Source organism: Oratosquilla oratoria, chromosome 8 (genome assembly GCF_046742065.1).
Source record: "Oratosquilla oratoria isolate Oo_2021 chromosome 8, ASM4674206v1, whole genome shotgun sequence".
Lineage (NCBI taxonomy): Eukaryota > Metazoa > Arthropoda > Malacostraca > Stomatopoda > Squillidae > Oratosquilla > Oratosquilla oratoria.
The window spans coordinates 17,267,339-17,294,803 of record NC_134784.1 but is presented as its reverse complement, the minus strand read 5'-3'; the positions used below and the strand labels follow the sequence as shown (position 1 = coordinate 17,294,803).

General features: G+C 38.6%; 1 protein-coding gene across 1 annotated transcript in view; it reads right to left on the bottom strand.

Annotated features, from left to right (window-relative positions):
* Positions 1-27,465, bottom strand: part of mIF2 (mitochondrial translation initiation factor 2) — a 195,012-nt gene that overhangs the window by 18,553 nt on the left and 148,994 nt on the right. The window contains exons 11-12 of the mRNA XM_076188967.1: positions 25,228-25,448; positions 6,287-6,451 (exon numbers count right to left, since the gene is read on the bottom strand). Of these exons, the coding sequence (XP_076045082.1) occupies positions 6,287-6,451; positions 25,228-25,448 (386 nt within the window). The remainder of the gene's footprint in view (positions 1-6,286; positions 6,452-25,227; positions 25,449-27,465) is intronic.

Here is a 27,465-nt window from a genome sequence, read left to right as displayed (position 1 = left end):
CTTCTCCTTTTCCTTTTCATTCAAGGAGTTCACTCTAAGCAGCTCCCTACCTTTTGTCCCTTTCCTCTTTCTCCATCTATCCTCCACTCTCAACTTACCTTCCACCAAAAAATGATCTGATATTCCCCCTCCCTCTCCCCTTAGCACATGTACATCCTTAACTCTTCCTATCATAATCCTATTTACCACTACATAATCCATTAGCGCTCTATTTACCACCCTTCCCTCCACCACCCTCTCCCATGTGTACTTATGCTGCAAGGTAACATAAAGTAAATATTTTGGAGAATGTTTTGGGGTGCCCCTATGGACCAGACATAAATAATTTCTTTAAAACCTTTTAAAAACATTAAAAATCTCTACTCATAAAGAAATGATATTACTTTTGTACTTTTGCTATCCCTACTTTATGTTGTCCCCTTGAACATGTTTGTTAGTACTTCTATGACTACCTCTTCCTAATCCCCCTGTGGTAGGGGAAATGAGTGTTGCCACTCTGATCCTACATATTTACCTAATTGTAGTATGCAGAGAAGGGGCAACACTTGTTAAGTCCCATATCTGACCCTCCAATCTATCATAGAGCCTCAAATTCATATACAGTTCCAACTTGGTCTATATCCTTAATTTCTAATAATATTTAGATTTCAATTCATGTATTGTTCCAGCTTGGGTTATGTCACCTTCTAAGCTGTTCCAAGTACCTATGCATCTATATGGAAAACTATATTCTTTCTCACCCTTTAAACATGTAGTCTTCCTTACTTTGTTCTCATGACCTCTTAAATTCTCCTATACCTAATCAAGAGCTCTTTTTTGTCAATGTAGTCTAACCCCTTCAGTGACAGGAATACTGGAATCTATAAACTCTTTCTTTTTTATCTTTCAAAGTTTGCTAACCCAGCACTTTTGGTCTTTCCTCATATGGTTTATCTGCAAGGCTGGGAACCAGTTTGGTTACTGCCCTATATTTTCTCTTGATCTTGCTCAAATCCTTCTCTCTAAAAGTTTTTTCATCTCTTCATCCATATAGTGAAAAGCCACTTTAATCTTCTCCAGTAGTCCATATGTCTCTCCCACAATCCTGTTGATATGTCTGTCAGGTGACATGTTTTCTTTTACTAACACTCCCAAATCATTCTTCTCTTTTGCTTCTGTACCAGATTCACTTCCCAGGTAATACTTTTAATTTATCTATTTATTTATATTTCGTTTTTTGCAAATATTGCCCATTTTCAGTACTTCACAGTTTTTGGAATTTAAATTCATTTCCAATTCTTGGCTCCATGCAAAAATAGTATCTAGATCGTTTTTCACGCTTCTCATGATTTTTGCATCATCTGCAAACAGGTTGACATGGCTTGTTGTATCTCTCATAATATCATCAATACAGATAAGAAACATTATTGATGCAATTACTGAACCTTGTGAAAATCCATTTGTTACTCCTCTCCATCCTGAAATCTTATCCTTATGTATCTTCCATTAAAAATATATATATTTTATCCATCTAAGTAGGTTGCCTTTTAGTTCTTCAATATGTTCCAATTTCTACATGAATTGTTTATGAGGTACTTTATCAAAGGCCTTCTCTAGGTCAACCCACCCCTCCCTCTCTTGCAGCACATCAATCACTATTAAGTAAAAGATTGAAAGGTTTGACACACATCCCCTTCCAGATCTGAAGCCTGACTGTCTGCCAGAATGTTCATCTCTTGAAGATATTTGGTCCATCAATCTTTTACAATCCTTTCACATAATTTCATTATTGTGCTGGTTGGTGATACCAGCCTATAATTAGTGGGGTCTCCTTACATCTTTGTGAACTGGTATCAAATCTGCCCTTTTCCAATCATGTGCCACTATACCTTTTTTCAACAAACATACAATAAGACTGTTGCTCTTTGCATTCTTTAAGTATCCAATGTGAGATCCTGTCAGATCCTAAAGCTTTTGTCACATCCAATGATCCCAAAAGATTGAACACTTTCCTCATTTCTACATTTATGTCTTCTAAACCTGAATTTTTGTTCCACTCCCTCTCCTCTAAAAAAGTACTCTCCTTTGTGAAGACACAGTGGAAATTTTCATTCATTATTTCTGCCTGAGCTGAAACTGCCAGAGACAAGAAACATTAGTGATGCAAGCACTGAACCTTGATGTACTCCATTTGTTACTGCTCTCCAGCTTGACATCTTGTCCTTTACTAGTGTCCTCATGTATCTTTCTTTCAAAACGTCTTTAATCCATTCTAATAATTTGCCTCTCAGTCTTCCGACATGTTCCAATTTCCACATAAGTCAATTGTGAGATTATCAAATGCTTTCTCTAGGTCTAGGTACACACAGTCCACCCACCTCTCTCTCTATTGCAGCACATCACTCTCAAGTAAAAGCTTAAAAGGTTCGACACACATGACTTTCCAGATCTGAAGCTAAACTATTTGTCAGAATGATAATCTTTTCAAGATATTTGGTCGATCAATCTTTCACAATAATTTCAATATTGTGTTAGTGATATTGCCCTATAATTTAGTGGTTTCCTTGTTTCCACCTTTGTGAATTGGCACCATGTTTGCCCTTTTCCAGTCAAGTGGCACAATACCTTCTTTCAATATGTAATAAGACTGTGGATCTTGTCTGCTAGTTGTTCCCTACATTCTTTAAGTATCCAGTTTGAGATCCCATCAGGTCCTGAAGCTTTTGTCACATCCAATGATCCCAGGAGATTGAGCACTTCCCTCACTTCTACATTTATATCTGCTAAACCTGTTTTTTTTTTGTTCCCCTTGCTTTTCTCCAAAAAGTTATGCTCTTTTGTGAAGACTGATTGGAAATCTTCATTCATTATTTCTGCCTGAGCTGAGGCCTCTTGAAAGACCTCACCATCTATTATCACCTTGGTTATTTCTTCCCTGTCTCAATTTACCATTGATGAACCTGTAAAACAGTTTTGATTCATCTTTGCATTTTTCTACTACACCTCTTTCAAAATTGCTTTCTTCCTCCCTGCAAAACATGGTATAGTCATTCCTAGTTTGTTGGTAGGCTTCTTTTTGTTCTCCATTTTCCCCAAGCAACATTCCTGAAAGGTGGCGGCTATGCCGTGGCCTTGCCTCAAGTTCCATCAGGGGAGCAACACCCCCTTGAGGCAGAAGCGCTTCAAGGCAAGGTAAATTCTCTATTCTTTGACACATGTTTATTCACTCCTAAGGTGTAAATGCCTAGAAAGATTTCCCATTTTCTCCTTTTTCCTGTGGTATTCATGAATTCCTCCCAGTTTGTTTCTTCAAAGATTTTTTTTAACCCTAAGTAATCTGCTTTCCTAAAATTGAGTCTCCCTTGCCTGTGTGATTCATTTTTTGGCTCTATTTCCTCATCTTCCAGCTGAAATTCAATTGTAACATGGTCACTTTTTCCTATTGGGCAAAGGTAGTTCAAGGAGCTGATGATGTCTGGCTCTTTGGTTAGTAACAGATCTAATCTTGTGGGAATGTCATCTCCTCTTACCCAGGTCACTTCCTTTACCCACTGGGTCATTGTGTTTTCCATTGCTATACTCAGTGTATTTCCCTAGGAATCTGCTTTGCCACTTGCTTTTCATTCCTCCCAGTTGACATCACCACAATTAAAATCTCCAATAAGGACTATGTTACTACTATTACTTCAAAATTTTTTGATATTTAGTTTCACTCCAAGCTCTTTCTTGTCTTGGGCTTTAGTACTGATCTTTAGGTGAATTGCTTCAGCCTTGCCTTCACTCAGATTTACTTCTTCCACCTTTATGTCACTTCTCACCATAAACATTACTCCTCCATCCTTTTTATTTTCTCTGTCTCTTCTCCAGGAGGTGTACCTGTTGTTCCCTAACTGTATATCAACATTTTTGGGAAGTTTAGTCTCTACTAGGCACAATATATCAAGCTCATTTATACTTAAGTAGTCATTTACCTCCAACTTAGCTGATAGTAAACTATAAAGGATTACAAAGGAGCATGCCAACAGGAGACCTTCTGGTCCATAACTAGGTAAATGCAAAGAAATTATAATAATGAAGAGAAATAAATAGAAATAATGACATAAATAATACATACATATACCAAAGGCTTTCTTCCCCCTTACACAGGAAGTAGCCAAAAAACAAAGGACCAATCCTACCCATTCCATCCCCTACATACTCCATTCCTCTCTACCCTCTTCCCTCCCTCTTGTCTTGGTAAAGTTAAACAATAAACAAACAGGTAAATAGTAAATAATAATAAATGGACAGATAATAAATAATAATCAAATAATAACAAATAATACAAAATAAATGGCAGGTATTACAGCATCTTGCTTAAGTGTTTAACTAAACAAATCTTAAAGCTTCAAACTGAACTACATTGCACTGCCTCTGCAGGAAGTTTACTCAATTTATTAACTACATGATTGGCAAAGTTGTTTCTGTACACTTTCAAATTAAATCTTTTTCCAAAGTGTCCTATCATTTTTGGCTTTGGCTTCCACTAAAATTTTTTGTGTCTTTCCTCATTCCTCTTCGTTAACATCTTTCCTATTATAAATATAAGAAGCTTCTAAAATTTTGTAGCATGATCAACCTAGCATAAAGATTCAAAAACATAATCATTCCTTCACAATATTAACAATAATGATGATCATATGGTCACAAACTCCTATTGGAAGGCTTGGACAGTGCCCCTTACAAGGGATTTTGTAGCATGGAATTTTATGACCCATGCCCTTGGTTTAACTTTGCTGGTGGCAGGGCTTGAACTGCCATTCCCTCGACCTTCACCTCAAGTAATAATTCCCTAGCCCACTCAGTCAATAATGGGTACCTGGTAGCATTTTGTCATATAAGAATATAAGGACCACAAGGAGAATAATCTCCTTGATACCCATCTATTTTACCCTGTTAATCCCATCTCAATCTGAAGGAGCAGATCCATGGGGTTGGCACTATGTTTCACAGGACCTTTTGACTAAAGTATGGCTGACAACCAGGGACTGCTCCCTTCAACTACTTTCAGTCATCATCATCGTCATTGCCAATCATAATAATAATAATAACAACAACAGTTACCTCCATTTTCATTAACTGGAAACCTGAAACCTTAACGTGGCTGGCATTGGTTCTTGGATCCTCTCAGAAATTTCTCTGGGAAGAAACATGGGAATGCTGTCTGTGTTTTATTTGTGTGAGGCAGTCTCTATATTAATGGCCTATAATGGTAATAGGGAAGCAGTTGTCAGCTTCATCTGGCTCATCTTAAGAAGTGCAGGAAAAAAAACTGCATTTGACAAAGAACTCTTGGTCCCAGTCCTGATTCTGAGTGTCAGGCTCTCATGGCTGCACCTCCATGGAGGAAGAGAAGATGAAAAATCTCAGGAACCTAGATCCATCCAGGACTAGAATAGTGTATGGTTCCAGCACAATGTGAAGGATATAAGCAAGATCAAGAGAATACAAAGGGCAGCAACCAAACTGGTTTCCAGCCTGGCAGATAAACCATATTAGGAGAGACTAAAAGTGCTAGGTCTACCAAATTTAAAGGTTGGAGAGAAAGAGGTGATATGATTACAGTATTCAGGTTGCTCAAGGGGATAGATTGCAGTAAGATTAGGGAGAGGAGAGCTTTAAGAGGTCATGAAAATCATGTCTAAAGGATATGAAGAAATAAAGTTTTCCATTTAGATGCATAAATACTAAGAATATGTTAGAAGGTGGTATACCCCAACCTGGAACAATACATAAATTCGAATCTAAATATTCTAATTGGAAATTAAGGATACAAACCATGTTGGAACCATACATGAACTTGAGGCTAGATATGAAAAATTGGAGAGTAGGAGATGGGACACAATAAGTGTTGCTCTTTTTCTGTATACTATAATTAGATAAATACTAGGAGGTGAGGGTGTTGACAGATTCTGAGGGTGAGTGACATGGAGAGGATTCTCTTTTATTACCATCTTGCAGGTACCCATCATTGGTGTCTCACTCCTACATATGTTACCCATCCCTTGATTTAATTGACAAAACGAAGGAACACTGGTCTGATGAATACAATAAATTCAACATATTACTATCATTTAATATCAGACTTAATAAGGATTGTAAAGATAGGTTCTTGATAAGCTGTGATTGTATAGAGGGGGCTCGGAAATTTATTTCATATCACTGGATTTTGTCTACTGCTTTTGAAAGCCGTTACACGGGGGTCCATTAAATCAAGGACTGAGCTATCTAAAAATGGTAATCTGAATGTAATTTAAACATTATTTACCTATAATTTCTTCCACATCTTTTTTTGGCAGCTTTGAAGAGATCTCTTCCTTAAGATCATCAATGAGTTTATATATAATATTATTTTCTTTGATGCCCACCTCTTCTTTCCTTGCTAGTTTTTGGATTGGTTCTGGAGTGTTTACATTAAAGGTATACACTGACCCTGAAAAAGAAACACAAGTTTAATTTATTTTCATATTATGCAAGGAAATATAATAAAACAGACTAATTCAAAATAAATGAATTAATAAAAAAATAAAATGAAATAAATCAATCCATTAACTTAGGGTCTCTCTTGTAGCCCAATTTTAACCACCAACTGGCTCCAATTTCACATACATGTCGCTCAAGGAAGATATGTTACTATCTGGATAAGGTGAGAGTAGGGTAGTGTATGATGAGGTGTTTTGTGTCTTCTGTGTATGACTGCATCTGATGCAATTTGAGTCTGTAGCAGGGCTGCCAACTCTGTCAAATTATAACAATGGTCCCAAGAACTTTACAGATTTTATCTATGTGCATATTTTCTTTTATTTAATTCTTATAAATACCAATAAAAATACAATTGAAAAATACATCTCTTGATACAAGAATAAAAATGCATTCATTTTAACTTAATACAAGAATTTCGATCTTTAAAATTGCATTTGCTAAGGCTTTTTGCTAACTTCAGAAATTTTGTCATCTGTTATTTTTGGAAAATTCCAAACAACTATCTTTCAAGTTAAAGTATATGAAAAGTTCATTCTTAATTAGTTTTATGGAGTATCTGTTTCTTTCATCTCACCATTTAGATGACATTACACTAATTTTGTTTCACAATATGCTGATGTTCCAGTAAATGAAAACACAAAAGAAGCATTTTTGAAAATACTGACACATTTAAGATAAACTTGTTGTTTTCGAGCTTATGTTCAGATATTTGAGTAGTGTCTATATTTTGTTATTAATGCCACTTCATCAAAAACATCATCCATTTTAAATTTCAGTTTTTCTTTTAGCTTCAAATGTTCTATTACTTCAACAAATTTCTGGTATTTGGGGAATGAATTGTCTATGAAACTTAATTTTATTTTTTTCCAAATGTTAAATTTTCATTTAAGTTTATTCTGTTTTCCAGATATGTAATTGCAGAAGTAAGAAAATATTTTATGTCTCCAATTACCTTTCAAGCTTCAGCAGTATCTAAATTGTTCAAATGTTGAACTTGGTAGCCAATTTTTTTTTCTTCATATCAAGATTTTAACTTAATTCCTAAATTTATCACAATATTAAAAATATCTATCACTGTAGTTTAATTTTTTCACATTTTTTAACAGATTAGATACTTCCATTACATGCTTTGAGAACATCAAATAGCTTTCAATAATTTGGGGGTATTTCTGTGGAGTCATCAATTGAAAGAAGTTCAAGTAAATGCTTAGAGCAGGTTTTTTTTTAAAGTAGTGCCTTAATAGGGGTACTGAACTTCTTGGGGGTATCCAAAAACTCATCCTAGAAAATATTGAAATAATAGTTTTGTGTAAGAATTATATTTCATTAACCCCTTCCACACTCGACGCCTCAGGCTACCCCAGGACTGCACTACCACCTGCCTACCCATCTCCCACACGCGACTGCACGCTATAATATCGCTTTGCTATATCACTTTTTATTTGGTTATTTCTTTATAATAATAATAACAGAGAAAATCAAATATGGGTACTCATCAAGAAGACTTCTTTCATATCATGTAGTTGTTCAGGTCACCCATAAAAATCCATTGACTTCCCTCTTCCCAGTCTCCACAAAACAAGCATCAGCACATGCATTCATCCATAAACAAAGTTTACCAATCACCTCTTCATCCATAAAGTATGAGAACACTTCACATGGGCAAGTAAATGTGGGAATGTGGGAGCATACAGCGGCAGGTTCACCCAAGAATGCTGGGGCAAGGGTAGGCTGGACATCATCAAAAGGGTCAACCATAGGCCCCAACCAGCCTCTACTATAGGTTCACTTTCTTCTAATAATTCTGTATCACTGTCGTCTGTAAACACACGTTCACCACTCGCATACTCATCAGAAGAACCTGGCACATATTCTGAGCCCGATTCTGAAAGCTCGTCACTCGACATTATGATACAAAATGCACGAAAATGTTCACAAAGTTTCAGACGACGAATTCAAAATGGCGCAAAACAGGGCAAAAAAACGCACGACGATCCTTTTAGCACGCCAGCCATAACAAGACTGAGACAAACTCGTGTAGTCTTTAGACGCTGATTGGCTGACGTATAACGTGGGCAGAGTCTTGGAAAGTCCCCGTACCCTATACTAGCACCTACAAGCAGCTACAAGCCTGTATACAAGCTTCAAATCACACCGGACTAAAAGCTACAAAAAATCACGTACACCCAGACGGGATAGTTTATATGTATTGCATGCAATATCCCATACCTATGTACGTGATAGTGCGAAAGGGGTTAATTTATTTACTAAAAATGAAAATAAAAAGTCCCTAGAATTCAGCTGCTTGTTCACAGCCATCCTCTTTTCTCTTTTTTACAGTAAATCAAAAGTCAGATATCAGGAACCACAGGCTACTATTGGAGAGGGGGTATCAGGTTGACTTGGAGTTGAACGTTGGGGTATCGGGGCTGAAAAAGTTTCAGAACAACTGGCTTAGAACAATCAGCTGGTCTGCTTATGAAATAGAAACTCAAGGATTTCCAAGAGAGTAAAAGTCTTTCAATGCATGCTTGCAGTGAGAGCCACCTAGTAGGTGCATTCCAAAGAATCTCTCTATAAATGAATGAAAAATTTAAGAGTTTCACATCTTTTTGCTGACTCAGTGGGTCAGTGAAAACACCAGATACAGAAATAACGAGGAGCCGTCGAAACTAGATTGAATATTTACAACAGAACCTGAAATTGTGGATAAAATCCAATATAAGACACCAATTGGAAACTGAACTAAAGGAAGAAATATACATGGAGAGAAATGAAAAGCATAGGAAAGGATGATTGATGTATAACAAAACAGACTTTGCAAAACTAGAGAAATTCTTCCAGAATGCTAACTGGGAAAAGTTTTACATGGAAGAGACAAAAGTGGAAGAGACTTGGGATATCTTGATGGATAATTACAATGAAGGGGTGAATAGGCATGTACCAAGACAGAAGCTAGAGAGTACATTAAATGCTGGTTCAACAAAAGATGCAGAGGCAAAAGATAGAAGGGACAGAGCTTGGAAAAGATGGAGAAAATATAAAAAACCTGGAAAATGGCAAGTTTATATAAACTATAGAAATGAGTATGTTAAAGTGAGAAGACAGGAAAAAAGGAACCATGAAAAGGATATTATAGATAAATGCAAAGAGCAACCCAAGCTATTCTATTGATATGTGAATGGTAAACTTGAAAACAAACAGGAAATGGTGAAACTACACCAAGAGAATACAGAATACACAAAAGAATTAGAAATGGCCGAAGTCATGAATAATCACTTCAAATCTGTCTTCACGAGAGAGAAAGCACAATATTGGGACAAAGGTAATGAAAGGCGATCTCCCCCCATGAGCGAGATAACAAAAACACAAACAACGTGCTAAATCCAAGGCAATTTGGATTCAGACAAGGACGATCATGCGTCACCAATTTAATATGTTTCTATTCAAGGCTAATAGATATAATATAAGAAAGAGATGGATGGGCTGATTGTGCATTTCTAGACCTAAAAAAAGCTTTTGACAAAGTACCACATAAGAAGTTGCTTAAGAAATTAGAAACCGAAGGAGGAATACAGGGCAAACTGCTTAAATGGATGGAAGACATTTTGCAAGAAAGAAAAATGAGAGTAATGATAAGAGACAAACACTCAAATTGGGATGAAGTAATAAGTGGTGTTCCGCAAGGAACAGTTTTGGCCCCAATAATGTTTGCTATATATATTAATGATATGGATGAAGAAATTGAAAGTTATATGAGCTTCTTTGCAGATGATGCAAAACTATTAAAAAAAGTGAACACAGAAGAAGATTGTGAATCACTACAGTGATCTAAATAAAGTCTGGGAATGGAGTAAGAAGTGGGAGATGGAGTTCAATACTAAAAAGTGTAGTATAATGGAATTTGGAAAAAGCAAAAACAGAATAACAGGATCATATAAATTGGGAGAAGAAAGCATAAAAAAAGTTGAAAATGAGAAGGACCTGGGAGTCATTGTTATGAATAATATGTCACCTGAGAAACAAATAAATAAGATTTTTGGTGAAACTTATAATTTAATAAGAACAATCAAAGTGGCATTTACATACCTGGATGAAGAAATGGTGAAGAAAATACTAATCACTGATAAGACCAAGATTGGAATATGCAGCAACGATGTGGTCACCAAGTACAAAAAAATGTATAAAAAAACTTGAAAGAATACAAAGAGCAATTACAAAATTGGCACCAACACTCTCAAAACTATCATATGAAGAGAGACTAGCAAAACTTGAGCTACAGACACTAGAGCAAAGAAGAGAGGAGATTTGATAGCTATTTACAGAATCATGAATGGCATAGAAATTATTGATAGAGAGGATCTAATAAAATGGGATGATAGAAATACAAGAGGACATGGAAAGAAAATCAAGACAGCTATAGAAGAGATCTGAAAAAGAACAGCTTTCCTCACAGAGTAATAGACAGTTGGAACAAGTTAGATGATAAAGTAATGTGTGCAAAAACAATACATGAATTTAAAAATAGTTTAGATAAAATGAGATATGAAGACGGGACGCCACGAGCATAGCTCCCCTTCCCGTAAAATACAACTAGGTAAATACAAAAAGAAATATTGGAACATCTATCAAACCTTGATGTCAGGAAATCATATGGCCCGGATGGAATTGCAAATTGGATTCTAAAAGAATGCAAAGAAGAACTAAGATATAAAACACATAACATAATAAATTGCTCACTTAAGAAGGAAAAATACCAAAAAACTGGAAAAATGCTAACATTGTACCAATATATAAAGGAAGAAACAAGAAAGAAACAATTAACTACAGGCCAGTCTTACTAACAAGCACAATAGCCAAAATTTGTGAGAAAATCATCAAGAATAGATAGGTAAAACACCTGGAAGATAATAATATAATAAACAAAAGACAATTTGGGTTCAGACAAGGAAGATCATGTACCACAAACTTGATATGTTTCTACTCAAGATTAAAAGACATAGTGCAAGAAAGGAATGGGTGGGCTGATTGTGCCTTCCTGGACTTACAAAAAGCTTTTGACAAAGTACCACACAGAAAAAAAAAAAAAAAAAAAAAAAAACTGGAATATATAGGAGAGATACGAGGGAACCTATTAAAATGGATGGAGGACTTCTTGATTGGTAGAAAGATGAGAGTAGTGCTCAGAGAAAAATATTCAGGTTGGAAAGAGGTGATCAGTGGAGTACCACTAGGGTCTGTATTGGCTCCAATAATGTTTGCTATTTATGTGAATGACATGGATGATGATGTGAAATGTTACATGAGCTTCTTTGCAGATGACCCCAAACTGTTAAGGAAAGTAAAAACTGGAAAGGATTGTGAATCACTACAGGAAGACCTGAATAAGGTATGGAACTGGAGTCAGAAATGGAAAGTGGACTTCAATATTAACAGTGTAGCATAATGGAGTTTAGAAAAATAAAAAATAGAATATCAGGACAATATAAAATTGGAACCAAGGAGGTAAAGAAGGAGAGATCTGAAAAAGATTTGGGTGTAATTATCTCAAACGACTTGTCCTATGATAAACAGGTGAACAAAATTGTCGGAGAATCCTATAACTTATTAAGATCAATAAAAGTGGCATTTACATATTTGGACAAAGAAACAATTAAAAAAATATTGGTCACACTGATAAGGCCTAGATTAGAATATGTGGTGACATTGTGGTCACCCAGTACCAAAAAGAATATAAAGAAAATAGAAAGAATCCAGAGAGCAGCAACAAAAATGGCACCTGCACTTGCAAACTTGTCATATGAGGAGAGATTGGCTAAACTGGAGTTACCGACTCTGGAGCAAAGAAGAGAGGTGACCTACTGGCCATCTACAGAATCATGAAGGACACAGAAATACTCGATAGTGAGGACTTGTTAAACTGGGACAAGAGAAGCATAAGAGGACATGGAAAGAAAAACAAAAAACATACTGTAGTTACAGAAGAGATCTGAAGAAAAACAGTTTTCCACATAGAGTGGTGGACACTTGGAACAAACTGGACAATGAAACAGTGTGTGCAAAAACCATTCATGAGTTTAAGAGCAAACAAGACACTACGAGATACAAAGGCGGGACACCACGAGCGTAGCTCCCTTTCTGCAAAATACAACTAGGTAAATACGCCAACGTAGATCCAACATTTGTACCAACGTTGAACTGATGTTGGATCTATGTGCATTTGCTATCTGGCTTTGCATGTTACCAAGCCTTATAAAACTTTTTTTTTTTTTTTACACGATTTAACATGTTTCCAGGCTCAACAGATATTGGTATCCTTGAAATAGAATAAATAAAAAGTAAAAGTTAAAAATGGTCAACTGTTATATTAGCTTATTAATGAAATACCATGTTTTTACAAAAAATGTGTACATGGACTTACCCTTTTTCTCTGTGCACAAATTTATTATGCGTTCACATGACCTATCACAAGTACCAAGATCCCACAATTACTGAGTATTAATTAGGTTAAAAAATATCTACAATGTCGTAAGAAATTTTTATGCAAGCTTTGCAGACTTTTAGATGTAAAAGTGAAAATGTATCCACTTTAGAATACTCGTTGTTGAAAAGTACAAAGAAAAAGCTAAAGGTAAAGACCCCTAGAGAATCAAATTAAATCAACTTTTGATTTTGTTGGTGACTTTTAAGAGCACGCAAGTGTTAAGACCCTGACTAGAGTCAGGGGAAGAAGAAGAAGAAGAAAAAAAAAAAAAAAAAAAAAAAAAAAAAGTATATATATATATATATGCATATATATTTATAGTCACTGGTCACCACCATCATTTCCTTCTGTTAGCCCCAAAACCACAACTACAGTATTTGAAGGCCCTTGAAAATGACCTACAACCACTCCTCGTTTAACGACGACAATTGGGACCAGCGCGCCGTCGTTAACCGAATTGGTCGTTAAGCGAAAGTGTATACATATACGTACAGTATGTACAATGTCCAGCAATACTGTATCTTTATTTTCGTGTATTTTCCCTCTTTTATACAGTACATTAAAGCTTTATTTACTGTTTATTTACGGTGGTTAGGTTCCTGAAATTACCGTATATGACCAAATCCGCGTATGCTGACATTCCATATTGAATACCGGGGTATTTTTTTAGTTTCGACCATGGGCGCAATATAGCAATAGAAAATTAATGATTAATTTTGTAAATTAAAATGTATCAACGTAATATGCAATTTTGTGAGCGGAAATGAAAGTAAAAAATACCATGCTACAAGAAAATATGCTAATGAACGAAGTCGGTAGCATAGGATTGGGACGCCATCTTGTCGTCTGCCAACGTCTCCCACGACGACGACGAGGACGAGCCGGATGACATTTAATTTGCAAGTAATGATTTATCAAACACAGGTTAGGTTAGTTTAGGTTAGACGAATTCATCATCCTTTCATTTCTTCGACATCGGCATCTATCATAACAAACATGGTGTACCATTCGTCCAACATGACTTTGTTACTAACGAAATTTGTTTTAGCTCATTTTTTTTTATTTCCGCTCACAAAATTGCATATTACTTTGATACATTATAATTTACAAAATTAATAATTAATTTTCTATTGCTATATTGCGCCCATGGTCGAAACTAAAAATTTACCACTACCGGTATATACTGTACCCCAGGTAGTTTTTGCAGCTTGCAGGATGGTAATGTAGACCTAAGCTTCCGAACACTTTACCTCACAGCTAATATCCACCGTACAAGTTCAATTATAACATCATACAAATTTGCCTCAGCCAAATTAATTATCGTACACGACGTCATAACTTCGGGAGATTTACGTTAAACGTCTGTCATAAACCCTATCGTAACTCCGCGTCGTCGCTAACCGAGTAGGTCGTTAAACGAGGAGTACCTGTATCAACCCCCATCCACGTCAACGACTTGTTAACAGCTTCAATGGGTTGTTGGTTTGGACCTGTTTTCGAGCTGGACTATAGGCTGACGGTGAACCGCTGACGAGGTCCACATCATAGCTCCGCCCCCTCCACCCAATACTTAAAGGTGGCCACCAACTTTGGATAGTCACTCCACAATTCCAGAGACCAGTGGCTTCCCTAAGGTCTCAAGATGCTCGTGTTGACTTTGTTCCAGCCCTTCTACCTGCTGCTCAACCACTGGCCTCCCCAGGACAAGCCTCGTTCCATCTACAACTAAACTGAGTAAATCAACTCTTACTTGGTAGAAGTGGAATCCCCCCTTTTTATATCTGCTAACTTTTACATGTATTTTCGTGACTGGGAACATTTCTCTTGTGTTTAAATTATTTATAAGTTTCTTGTTCCATTGTATTTCTTTTTATAATATGTCTCATGTCATCCCTTGGGATATATCTATTTGTATTGGTGATAGTACAGATTAAATGTTCTCATGTTATTAGACTTCTCGACTTGCCTTTACGTGTGTAAAATTCAACCAAGGGCCACTACATCTATGAACGTACTTTGTTACGGTTGCATTGTGCCTTCATAAACAATCGGTTTCAACCCTGTACAGACCTGGCCATTATTTAGAGTCCTGGAGTAGTTCAGCACACCTAAGCAAATGGGGGCCTGTCCACAGATTCATTAGTTTACCATACGTAAATTAATGTAACGAATTTGGAGTATTTCAGAAGTTTATCTATTTCTTTTTCTCATAGTAACCATCACAATACATATATTATTGTGCTTGTCATTATGACAAATTACCAATTTTCCTCTATAACTATTTCCCTCTATTTTTTGTCTTATGGTGAAAAGAAACGGAACTTTGAAGCATGAGACCTCTTACTACCCCCCTCAACTGCTTTACATTCATATGTCCAATCAAGCCCCTCCTCTTTATTTCATGGTTCCGAAGGAGAACCGGCAATTCTTGGCACCACTATAACTCACAAATTTTCTCGGTATTCAACTACCAATCCTTGAGTTAACTGTCAGCCCCACCTAAACTTCTACAATTACTGTAAGCCCTCAGTCAAACCTTGTTTTGACTCTTGTAGAAACTTTCCTAGTGTCTGTATAAGGAGTCAGTTTCCTCCTAGCAGTTTCCAAAGTTTTCTATACTCGTGCAGTAAGTCGTGCTTGCTAGAATCCAGACCCATTATTTACCTTAGTCAGTTCAGCGCCTGAGTGGGAGAATGATGACCCTCGTTCATAGCGAACTCTCTCTATGCAGGCTATCTGTAGTTTCGGTTGGGTAGTCCTGAGCGCTGGTATTCTAACTAGCATACATTCATCAGAACAATTATTTTCTGACCTGGGTACTTCAAACCCACTAATTCCACTTCTAACAAAACATTGAATAACGTCCCGTTTATTCCTTGTTAAGTTCAAGAGTTGGTTAACGTAATTCATTGGAGTGGAATTCCTCTTATCATTCTCCTAAATAATCAACTAACCCACCATTCAAAATGGTATTCAAAATCAAAACTTTCCATGAAAATCCCTCTGTGGATCAATTAACAGGTGACCTCAAACTGAAAGACTGGCGAACTTTGTCCCAAACTTATAATATAAATGCCCCTCCTTCTCTTAACAAAACAGAACTTAGAAGCATTGTCATAAATCGCCTCATTGATTTGGAAGTCTTAGATGTTGACGCCTATCAATTACTCCCCGGCACTAGTGGGACAACAGGACATAATGTAGAATCAGACACAGAAGTAGAAACAGCAGAGACAGCCACACACGACCAAACACTAAACACTCCTCCAGATCCTAGTAATATCCACCCTACCCCTGATCACACGAATAGGTCAATAGTTTCCTTAGAACTAGAAAGACTTAAGTTAGAAAGAGAATCAATTATGAGCAAGAAGAGTGTGAACATCAGCAAGAATTTGAACATGGAGTGAAAGAACATGAATGTGAGATGAAAGAACGTGAGCAGAGACATTAGATAGAATTAGCTCAATATAATAGAGGGACAAAGAGTTCCATCCAACTACACAACAACATAGCCCCTATCCCCCCTTTTGATGAGTCAGAACCAGAGTACTTCTTTCAACAGTTTGAAAGACTCGCAGTACTCCTCAAGTGGCCTGAGAAAGAGTGGATATAGCTCAAAGTAAACTAGTTGGAACTGCCGCCAAGGTCTTTAACAGTCGAGGAGTATACCTCTTATAACCAAGTCAAAACCAGTATCCTTAATGCCTATCAAGTTACCCCAGAATCCTATATGCAAAAATTTAGAAACTTGTTAAAATCTTCAGCTTCAACTTGTGTAGAATTTGCTGCCAAAAAGCTTCAAGCAATGGATCTCCTCCCATAAAATTAACACACATGATCAACTGGTAAACTTGATGGTTATTGAAGAGTTTAAAATAAGACTTCCATTCCAAGTAATGATGTATATCAATGACAAGGATGTACTAGACTTGAATGAGACTGCCCTGTTGGCCGATCAATTTATGGTGGTGCACAGGTTGGGATCACAACATGAACGTCAATGTGTACAGTCATTAGCAGATTCCCTCGCATCTCAGGATGATACGTGGTTTAGGGATAAGTCGTCATATACCCCTCCTTCCTCCAATACCTGTAACTACTGTAAGAAACCTGGTCACCATATTTCTTGATGTCAGGCTCCAGGCTGTAGAACCTCCTCATTCACTAACCAGCAAAAAGAATCATATAAACATCGAATTAAATTCCCCTCAAGGGAAAGTCTAACTCGCAAAACCCTCCAAGACCCATGTCCCACGTTGTAAAAGCTGGTTCTCAATCCCAGAAAGACCCTTTCCAAGATTTCAAATCTCAAGGTAAAGTTGCCATCTCAAGAAACAATCCCTTCCTCCCCATTGCTATTCTTAAAGACAATGGTGCCACTTAGTCCATTATCATAAAATCCGCTCTACCCGAGACTGGAACCAGAATCTCTGGACACAAAGTAACCATAAGTGATCTGTCCTCAGTTCAGTCCACAGAACTGGTCAATGTATTCCTCAAGTGTAACTTATTCCAAAAGGAAGTGGAGATTGGTATCTGGCCCAAACCCCTGCCTATTCCAGGAGTTGAACTCATCCTTGGCAACGATCTTGCCAGCGCCCTAGCAGTCCTTCTACCTGAGATAGTAAATCCTCCCTGTAACCTAAGCCCTCTTGTAGAAGACCACTTGCATCCCAAAAATTTTCTTGTGTGTGCGGTCATCTGCTCACAAAATTGCCTTGTAGATCCCCCTCTGCCCAGTACCTCTGATCTTCCTAACCAAATCATATCCTCTGAAAACCTATCAAGAGCTCAACTTGAGGATACCACCCTCCAAAACTTCCATAGGGTAGCAGTCAGTTCCTGAAAAGAAGTTGACCACTTCCCTGGATTCTACTACCAAAGGGGAATTCTAATGAGAGTAACAAAAGCTCTTTCCCATTCTAATCTCGATACTTGGGCTGAATGACACCAAATTGTCACCCCTTGTTCTATCCAACCCAGTATCATCCAGATTGCTCATGATGGTTCTGGAGAACATCTAGGTATTTGCAAGACCTACGATCGAATCAATGAGCACTTCTTCTGGCCCGGTCTAAAGAAGACAGTCACTGATTACGTTAGGACCTGCCATACTTGCCAGATGGTGGGAAAACCCAACCAGAAAATCCCACAAGCTCCTCTGAACCCCATCCCCGTCTCTGGTGAACCCTTTGAAAAGGTGAGTATAGATTGTGTAGGGCTGTGGCCCAAGACAAAGAAAGGAAACCAATACATCCTCTCTGTAATGCGTCTGGCAATTAGGTACCCTGAAGCTTTTCCTCTGAAGAAAATTAACGCTCGAATCATAGCAAACACCCTGCTAAACTTTTTCACTCAAGTGGGTCTACCCAAAGAGATCCAATCTGACAGAGGAACAAACTTCACCAGTGACCTTTTTACCAGTGTACTAAAAGAGTTAGGCATTACCCAAACCCTATCCACCGTTTATCATCCTGAAACTCAGGGCGCTTTTGAACGGTTCCATCAGACACTCAAGGCCATGCTTCGAAAATTTTGTTTAAATTCACCTTCTGATTGGGATGAAGGACTACCCCTCATGTTATTTGCTGTAAGGGAAACCATACAGTCCTCATTAGGGTTTTCTCTCTTCGAACTGCTGTACGGTCACCAAATAAGAGGACCCCTTAAGATCCTTAGGGAACAGTGGTATCAAGAGACCCCTCAACATCCCAAACAGACGGTGAACCAATATACTGATAAATTAAAACACCGTCTGAAAGTAGTCCTAAACAATGCCTTAGAGAACTTAGCCACATCTCAAGCTAAAATGAAAATCCATTTTGACCAGAAAACCAAGGTTTGAACCTTCAAACCCGGTGACAAGGTACTCCTGTATCTGCCCATACCTGGAGCTCCCCTCACCCACAAGTTTCAATGTCCCTATATAGTTTCCAACCACCTTAATAAACTCAACTACATTGTTCTTACTCCTGACAGGCAAAAAGTCTCCAAATTAGTTATGTAAATCTGAAGATGACTCCCAGAGACCTATCCATTGTAACCAAAACCCACAATGTGAATTAATTCCCCCAGTACAAAATAATGATCCCACCATTCTCCAGCTTAACTCCTCCCTCCTCTCTAATCCATCCTCATTCCTTGTCCAAAAACAACAAGAGGATCTAACCCTACTACACCTTACAGTCTTTGCAGACCACCCAGGGTTGTGTACTACAGTTGAACATGACATCAAACTTCTTCCTAACATTTCTCCTATTCACTATGCCCCTTATCATCTCAACCCCCCACAAACTCAAAATTATGAAAGCTGAGATGGACTACCTGGTGGAACATCATCTGGCAGAACCAAGCTCCTCTTCCTGGGCATCCCCTGCTCTGCTGGTCCCCAAGGAAGACATAAGTTGGAGACTCTGCGTGGACTACCGTAAATTGAATGCCGCTATGATTAAGGACCGTTACCCCTTACCCTGTATCAACAATATAGTCAACTGGGTAGGGAAGTCCCGCTTCATCTCCAAGATAGACCTAATCAAGGGGTACCACCAGTTCAAACTGACTCCTGAAGCTCAAACTCTCTCCTCCTTTGTAACCGCTCTTGGCCTGTATAAGTATCTGGTCCTCTCTTTTGGCCTGTGTAACACTCCTGCCACCTTTCAGCAGGCCAGCAATCATACCATCTCTGGAGTAGATAACACTTTTGCCTATCTTGACGATCTTCTTGATTTGGCAGATTCATGGGAAGACCACCTCACCAGACTAAACTCCCTTCTAGAACGCCTCTCCACCACAGGATTTGTGGCCAACTTGTCCAAATCCAAGTTCAGCAGAGTTACGGTCACCTACCTAGGGCATGTGGTTGGTCACGGGCTGTGCCGACCCAAGATGGCCAACATCCAAGCCATCTTCAACTTCTCTGTCCCAGTCAACTGGAAATTGATCCAAAAGTTCTTGGGGATGGCAGCGTTCTACCGTCACTTTTGCCGCAACTTCTCAGCAATAGTGGCCCCCCTCACAACCCTGACCAGTGCTAAAGAGAAGTTTGTCTGGTCCACCACCTGCCAAGACTCCTTTGAAGCCTTCAAACATTTCCTGAGCACCAAGCCCATACTTAGGACTCCTGACTACTCGCGCCCCATTGTCCTCCAAATAGACTCCTCCAGAGAGGGGATAGCAGGTGTCCTTCTCCAAGATGATGACCACTCCCCCACTCTCCACCTGGTTAGCTACTACTCAAATTACTCCCCTACCAATGCTCCTACTCCATGGTGAAAAAAGAAGCCTTGGCCCTCTTCTCTGCCTTCAAACACTTCGAGTGCTATTTCAGCTATCCTGGACATGAGACCATTGTCTGCAGAGACCATAACCCTCTCATCTTTATTGAAAAGACCAGACTCACCAACCAACACATGTTTCGGTGGGCTCTCCAACTCCAAGCCTTTAACTTCTGGATAAGTCACATCAAGGGTGAAGACAACATCCTGACAGATACTCTCTCAAGAGGACCAGATGCCCAAACAGCTCCCAGTGACTAAAAGACCTCTAGCCCAGCTCCACCCCTTTATGTTGGACTTCTGGAAAGGGGGTGTTATAGTCAGTGGTCACCACCATCATTTTCTTCTGTCAACCCTGAAACCACAACTATTTGAAGGCTCTCGAAAACAACCTATCACCCCTCCCCCCCATCATCATCATCATCATCAATGACTTGTTAACAGCTTCAATGGGTTGTTGACCTGTTTTTGAGCTGGACTCGAAGCAGATGGTGAACCACTGACAAGGTCCATGTCATAGCTCCGCCCACTCCACTCACTACTTAAAGGTGGCCACCAACTTTGGATAGTCACTCCACAATTCCAGACCAGTGGCTTCCCCAAGGTCTCAAGACGCTCGCGTTGACTTCGTTCCAGCCCTTCTACCTGCTGCTCAACCACTGGCCTCCCCAGGACAAGCCTCGTTCCGTCTACAACTAAACTGAGTAAATTGTCTCTAACTTGGTAGAAGTGGAATTCCCCTTTTTTATATCTGCCTACCTTTACATGTATTTTTGTGACTGGGAACATTTCTCTTGTGTTTAAATTATTTATAAGTTTCTTGTTCCATTGTATTTCTTTTTATAATATGTCTAATGTAATCCTTCGGGATATATTTATTTGTATTGGTGATGGTACAGATTAAATGTTTTCATGTTATTAGACTTCTCGATTTGCCTTTACATGTGTAAAATTCAACTGAGAGCCACTAGATCTATGAACATACTTTGTTATGGCTGAATCGTGCCTTCACAAACAATCGGTTTCAACTCTGTACAGACCTAGCCACTATTCAGTCCTGGAGTAGTTCAGCACACCTAAGCAAGCCATAACAATATATATATATATATACATATATGTATATATATATATATATATATAAATATATACCGGTATATAAATATAAATATATATATATATATATATATATATAATTTCACCCCAAGGCCAACCGCACACGTGGGAGGGGTAAGGACTGGAACGAATCCCTTTCACGCTATCCCCAACTTAACTATATGAGAAATTCGCTAGTGAACAGCGACATCAGACAATCTCCTTGACAGTGGCGCACGGGATTCGAACCCGCTGTACTTGGAAGCAAACTTCCAAGACACCCGCCTTACTCCGCTCGACCATCGACGGTATAAAACCTTGAGAACTCATAGTCAATCTGACTATCGAGATTGGGGAGGGCGCTCACTGCACCCCATACACACCATTTCACCCCAAGGACAACTGCACACGTGGGAGGGGTAAGGACCGGAACAAATCCCTTTCACGCTATCGCCAACTTAACTATATGATAAATTCTAGTGAACAGTGACATCAATCAGACAATCTCCTTGACAGTGGCGCACGGGATTCGAACCCGCTGTACTTGGAAGCAAACTTCCAAGACACCCGCCTTACTCCGCTCGACCATCAACGGTATAAAACCTTGAGAACTCATAGTCAATCTGACTATCGAGATTGGGGAGGGCGCTCACTGCACCCCATACACACCATTTCACCCCAAGGACAACTGCACACGTGGGAGGGGTAAGGACCGGAACAAATCCCTTTCATGCTATTGCCAACTTAACTATATAAGAAATTCGCTAGTGAACAGCGACATCAATCAGACAATCTCCTTGACAGTGGGGTATGGGATTCGAACCCGCTGTACTTGGAAGCAAACTTCCAAGACACCCGCCTTACTCTGCTCGACCATTGACGGTATAAAACCTTGAGAACTCATAGTCGATCTGACTATCGAGATTGGGGAGGGCGCTCACTGCACCCCATACACACCATTTCACCCCAAGGACAACCACACACGTGGGAGGGGTAAGGACCAGAACAAATCCCTTTCACGCTATCGCCAACTTAACTATATGAGAAATTCGCTAGTGAACGGCGGCATCAATTCAGACAATCTCCTTGACAGTGGCATATATATATATATATATATATATATATATATATATGCACAGTAAAAAAAATAACAATTTTTCAGTCAGATAATCAAGCCTACTTCCAAATTCAATGAATATCTAGACTGGTTATATTTAGTTCGCTAGGGGCCATTGCAGATCCTGGTAAAATCAGCCTTAAACAGTGCCACCTTCTGTGACTGGTTAAGAGCTTAGACATCATAAGGCAAAACATTTTATGTAAGACAGAATCTGATTGGGCCTTGCTCTCGCACAAAACTATGTTCTGTTCTTGACCCAGTAGCTGAGTTGTGCTATGAAACTGTGGGCCTTGAGACAGAGTTGTACTGTATATAAGTTATGTAGTCCCTAGTCTGACATTAATTACATCCTCTCAAGAATTTGAATCTATCAAAAATGTCAGCATTACTCATCCTCATCAACAAGAGGTTTGAAACCCAACTGGAGGACTACTTCTTTCTTAACTCAAGGAAGAGAAGTTAATTTTCAGCTGCAAGGTGTGTCTATCCAAGTCTGTTCTAATAGAGGCACATGTCAAGTCTGAACAATCTCAAACAGCACATGAAGAGAACCCACACCACTAAGTTCATACAGTTTGAAGACCTGGTGAAGGTAGGTTCTTCTTTCCAGGAAAGCTAGGTTTAGGCTTCCTTAGGTTTGAATAGCTGCATTTTGTCAAGCTCATTTTTACCCTCATCTCCCAAGAAAGCACGTCAGCAAACCATTGGGTAGTCTTTTAGCATCATGGCTACTCCCAGTGGCTTCATGGATTAACAGTACCGTATTTTCCGGCGTATAGTGCGTGACTTTTTTCCGTTGGAAGGGCCTAAAAATGGGGGGTGCGCGTTATCCGGTGGTCCGCATTATCTATGGCCTACGATAAAAATTCTGTGGCTGTGTGTAATTTTTTTCACAACAACGTGACGATGTTGGCCGTCACAAAGTCGGGACGGCACACTTCTCCGTGACGTTCCGTGAGAACAAGAAGAACAGCCATGGTGACATGAAAGAATACGCCAGCATGGGCTATATAAATATTTGGTATAGGTAGGTATCTATCGAATCTTATTTTTCATGTTTAAATAGGCCTAAACACCATGAAACATGATCAATATTCATGATATTTGCCCATGTTCACAGCATCCTAGTTTGAATTTTTATGTTGGCTTTGTTGCTTCACTTTAGGTACGGTACAAATTCCGTTGCGGCCGTTCATAAACTCGTGTCAAACACCTGACTACAACACCCTATTTCGGGAGTTATATTAACTAAACGTCACCTCGATGAGAGACTGTCCTATTTCACCACTGGCATTGTAGGTTCAAAGCTAAAACGAAACAGTCTGTAGTTTGTTTCAGTATTAAATAAAAAATGGTAAAGACGAATTATTTCCTCAAGATATAACATGAAAAGTTTCTGTAAAAATCCCGAAATTTTTCTGTATATTTTACTTCCAATAAACTTTTTTTAGATCATATTTCCTACAAACTATTTAAGCTACAAAGTAATAAGGGACCAACGCACAACATGAGTCATATACCGGTACATGTAGTTCTGACTTTTTCTTAGTTGTGTGCTGATTGATGTCTAAACTGACACTTAATTTAGTGACAAATCAACAGATTTCCCAGCGGTGGCTCTAGCCAATGAAAAATACTTCTCCATGTAACCTCGTTCACATGATACTAAGTAATTAATCGCCGTTATTTCATTGGTTTATTTTTACTAACATTAATTATCGTAGTCTATGCAAATATTTGGGATCCGTAAAACAGCACTGGTACCAACATCATGAACGTTGGCCGTTTTAGCTCACCCGGAATATGCGAGATCAGGGCCGAGATTGACAGTTCTATTGCCAATCTAGCCTACACTAAACACCCTCTTGCGAGAGTTTGTTAAACTAAACGTCACTTCAGTAAAGACACTTATGAACCGAAACATAGTTGCTGCATGGCGATAAAAACTTGTAAGATGAATTATTCCCTCAGGATAGTAAATTACAATTTTTCTATAAAAATCCGAAATTTTTCATGTACATTTTGTATTCAATAAACTTTTCATGGCTCAAATTTCCCACAAAACAATGGACCAACGCAAGCAAGAGTCGCATACATGCAGTTCACGAGCTTTAGCCACCAGTGACTTTTCCTGGCATGCGCGTTATACGTCGGTGCGCGCTATCTGTGTACTGAGATAACGAAGTGCATGGGTGCGCATTATAACCCGATGCGCATTTTAAGCCGGAAAATACGGTAACTTCCATTATATTCTCCTTAAATTGATGAGGTAAAGATTAATGAAATTAACTTTTTGGTTAACAGATTAATGAAGTTAACTTTTTGGTTAAGGATTAACGAAGTTAACTTTTTGGTTAATGGTGTCCCCTTCTGTAGAATATAGAATAATTGGTCTATTTACATGACCTACAGAATAACCTTCAAATTACAACAAAAATTTCCTCCAACTTCAATGCACAAATATGATTTATACCATCTTCAGTAATCCCTACCATATCAAAACCTCAATAAATGAACATACCCTAAACAGGGCAAAACTTTTGTTCTTTTAGAAGTAAAAATTTTGTACTGCAGTGGCAGAGTGGAGATCTGGGTGGAGGGGAATAATTTTACCTCATGAATACTCCGTTACTCCCTTAATCCAAATACCTTGTGGCCCAATTAATTTATGGGAGGGATTACTGTACTTTTTTTTAATGTCTAATACATAAATAAATAAAATCCAGTAACTTAAAATGCAGACAACTACTCACCATCAAATGACTTTGCCATGACAATGTCATTTTCTGTGACTGCTCCAACACCATAGCTAATAACTTCTAGTTTGCATTCATCGGAGTGATAAGTATCCAAAACATCCAGAATAGCTTCAACTGAACCATCCACATCTGCCTTCAAAACAATTGATACATAAGTTCCTTTATCAATGTCACGATTTTCCTTCTCACGTGGACCTTTGGGTCTTCGCTTATACCTGGAGAGCAAAAAACGATTGCTGTCAAAATAATGCAATATGAGGGAAATAAAGGCTATGCATCAAGATATATCAAAACAGTTAACTCTTTCCATTAGATAAAAACCACTACAATGCTGGGCTTTACATTTGACATGCACATGACATTCACCCTAAATATTCGAAACCTCAAGATTGCAAATAAACAATTATAGATTTCACAAATATAGAAATCACATTTCAGACAACTTTGTATGGGTTACTGACAATGTAAGTTTTATGCATCTTTGTGGAAAGTAACATATCACAAATATAGAAATCACATTTCAGACAACTTTGTATGGGTTACTGACAATGTAAGTTTTATGCATCTTTGTGCAAAGTAACATATCATTTTTTCATGACAGGAAACTGCATGATTTTCAATCAACCTTGTAGCTACCTCTATACTATCTATATAACTCCCTTGTAAGGGAAGTAGCTAAGTTAATGACATGCACCCACACACACATCCAGACACCGAAGCGAAAGGAAGTGCTGTGTTTGAGTGCGCCAATCTAGCAGTTTCTCACCGAAAACGAAGGAAACCAGTTGTTATTGTGCGGGATGGGATGGCTATGGTACTCGAATTCTGGTAAAAGCAATCCAGTTCTTGAAATAGGTATAAGTTTTGACATAATGGAGAAAGAAAAAGAAGAAAGAATAACAAATGAGAGGATTGGATGCAAGCATAGTGGAAAGTCTGAGAGGTGTCATCCCCAAAACACATTGTTTGATAGATACTCCAAGGAGAAACCAAAGGTGGGAAAATAAATTTTTTTCAGGGTTTCAAAGAAACCCAGGTGAAATAGGTAAGAGCTTAGATGTTGATGGAGAAATTAGATATAGTAATGCATTAAGAAATCATGAAGTAAATGACTTAATGGAAGAAATAATAAATTTAAAATTGGATTACCAAGCTGTACTTAGGGAATTGATTACTTTGCGTAAGAGTAATGAGCAAATGATAAAAGAATTAAGTGATCTAAAGAGTGAATTTGAAATCCTTAAAAGAGAAAATGATAGAATGAAAAATGAAGACAAAAATAAAAATGATGAACTGAAAAAGGAGGTCAAAGAGTATTAACAGGTACTGGAAAGGTGGAAGAGTCAAAGAAATAGAACTCATTGAAATAAAAAATCAATGGAAACAAGAACAGGAAAATAAAAAAATATACATGATACATATACCAAGGCTTTTTCGCCCTTACAAGGGAGGTAGCCAAAAAGGAAAAGGCATAAAATCATTCCCACCCATTCCATCCCTGAATACACTCCACACCCCTCCACCCTCCCTCTTATCTTAACACCTCCTGGATGACAGGTCATCCCTGCACCTTGTCCACTGCCCTGGGTCATAAGCTGTGTCGCAAGACACAGCACATCCACAGCAAGGCCGCTTCATTAAGTCGGCGACCCCTCCTCTCCGTCCCCCCCATGCATAAAAGAAGAAGACGGGGAGAAATCCCTTCAGGCTGCGTCAAAATTTGCTCACACATACTACCTTACCCCCCCATCTCCACACCCATTTCACCTCATGCATCACAACATCATCCATATACAACCATTCTCCATTCACCTCTATCTTCTGTCCTCTCCTGTCCTTCCTCAACAGACATTCCCCTCTTCCCCAAAGCCCCCTTCACCCCATCCATCCACCTCATCCTAGGACGTCCCTTCATGTTTACTCCCTCCACATCTGCCTTCCATACCTCTTTTACTAGTCTTTCTTCACTCATTCTTTCCATGTGTCCAAACCATCCTAATACTCTTTCATCAACCCTATCTCCCAACTCCCTTTCCACCCCTGTTCTCCTCTTCACTTCCTCATTTCTCACTCTATCTAGCCTAGTAGCCCCCATCATACTTCTCAGACACCTCATCTCAAACACATTCAAACTCCTCTCTTCCTCTCTTATGTTCCATGTTTCTACCCCATACAGTGCTGTTGGCACAATCACTCCTTCATACAGTCTCCTCTTAGCATCCATTCCCAAAT